General features: G+C 49.5%; 1 protein-coding gene across 1 annotated transcript; it reads left to right on the top strand.

Annotated features, from left to right (window-relative positions):
• Positions 1-836: 836 nt before the first annotated feature.
• Positions 837-1379, top strand: LOC308300664 (adenine phosphoribosyltransferase-like; the record flags this gene model as incomplete). The annotated part of the gene is made up of 1 exon (XM_080744547.1): positions 837-1379. The coding sequence occupies one exon, from the start codon at positions 837-839 to the stop codon at positions 1377-1379; it is 543 nt and encodes a 180-aa protein (XP_080600673.1).
• Between the last annotated feature and the right edge of the window lie 323 nt (positions 1380-1702).

Here is a 1702-nt window from a genome sequence, read left to right as displayed (position 1 = left end):
CACTTTGAAAAAACACCTTCCTCCAAGAATAATCATAATACTTGATGATCATGTTGTATTGGGGGGGGGGGGATCCTGTCTTTGAGCAAGACATGGAACCCCAAACTGTTTTGTCTCAGGTCACCCCATGAATATTGTATTAATCCGAGGCACCCCTACATTATAATTTTCACTCCCAGCACCTTATATTTATAGCATATCTTGTATTTCCAAAACCGTTCGTTTTGTATTCATCATCTATAAAATGTACTAAACTAGTGAAAACAGCAGATCTACAAGCACACGACGCCTCGCATCGCGAAGGCGTTGTGTGCTTGTAGATCAGCTGTTTTCACTAGTTTTGTACATTTTATAGATGATGAATACAAAACGAACGGTTTTGGAAATACAAGATATGCTAGACAGTCTTGCATGATGAAGCAGGGCTTTGCTTTACCAAAAGACGGTTGGATGCCACTGAAACAGCAGATTTCCGATTTACACACAAGATTATGGGGCGTCTTTACAAAACAATCCAACCATACGATGGCCAACGCGTCCTTCTTTGGATACTGAACATGAAGATGTGGCATCACTCACATCACTTGGTTACGTCACATGTCGTCACATAAACACCTTATGTAAAAGTGTAAGCCCAGGATGTGTCATCTGATTATTCCTGGGGTTTCATGTTTAGTTCTCTGCATCGTAATGGATTCCAACCTGACCAGATTCCCCATGTCTCCAGATCCCTGGTCCTGACCAGACCACACAGAAGTGTTTTTGTGCCACTTTATACTGTAGATCTTGGGTGCGTTCTTCCCTACAGCCGTTGCTTTTACTCGAAGAACCAAACCATGTCCGACACCCAAGAATCCAAGATAGACTTTGTGAAAGGGTTCCTGAGGTCGTACGACTGGCCGGCCAAAGGCATCGTCTTCAGAGACATCGCTCCTCTGCTGAAGGAGCCTGCGGCGCTGGCGGCCGCCATCGACCTGTTCGAGGACTACGTGAGGAGGAACCACCAGCAGGTGGAGCTGATCGTCGGCGTGGACGCGCGGGGCTTTGTGTTCGGCGCCGTGCTGGCCCAGAGGCTGGGCAAGGGCTTTGTGATGGTCAGGAAGAAAGGCAAGCTGCCCGGCCTCACCGTGTCCGTCTCCTACACCCTGGAGTACGGCCAGGCCGAGCTGGAGCTGCAGGCGGACGCCGTGGACCGGCCGGGACAGAAGGTCCTGGTCATCGATGACATCCTGGCCACCGGGGGCACCATGGCGGCAGCCTGTCAGCTGCTGGGGAAGCAGCAGGCCGAGGTCCTCGCCTGCTTGTTCCTGGTGGAGCTCAAAGATCTGAACGGAGCAAAGAAGATTCCTCACACCGTCTTCTCTCTGATCCAGTACTGAGCAGAAGATTCCACTCTGATCCAGTACTGACCAGAGGATTCCTCACACTGTCTTCTCTCTGATCTGACCGGGCACATGTGCACACATAGACATCAGAGGGGGCTTGAGCCCCTGCCCTTTTATCCGTCTGTAAAAAGTGTTCTCGTCAGAGCAGTATTTCTCAACCACTGTGCCTGGGGACCTTTGAGAAGGGTCAAGTGTGCCCCTTGAAACTACTTGAAAACCAGTGTTGTATTTATCATTTTAAAAATGATTTGAACTAGTGAAAACAGCCGATCTACAAGCACACAACGCCTCTCACCGCGAGGCGTTGTGTGCTTGTA

Source organism: Nannobrachium achirus (assembly GCF_963921795.1).
Source record: "Nannobrachium achirus genome assembly, chromosome: 2".
In the NCBI taxonomy this organism is placed as follows: Eukaryota; Metazoa; Chordata; class Actinopteri; order Myctophiformes; family Myctophidae; genus Nannobrachium; species Nannobrachium achirus.
The sequence above is the reverse complement of the archived record's forward strand: the minus strand, read 5'-3'. Positions and strand labels throughout refer to the sequence as shown.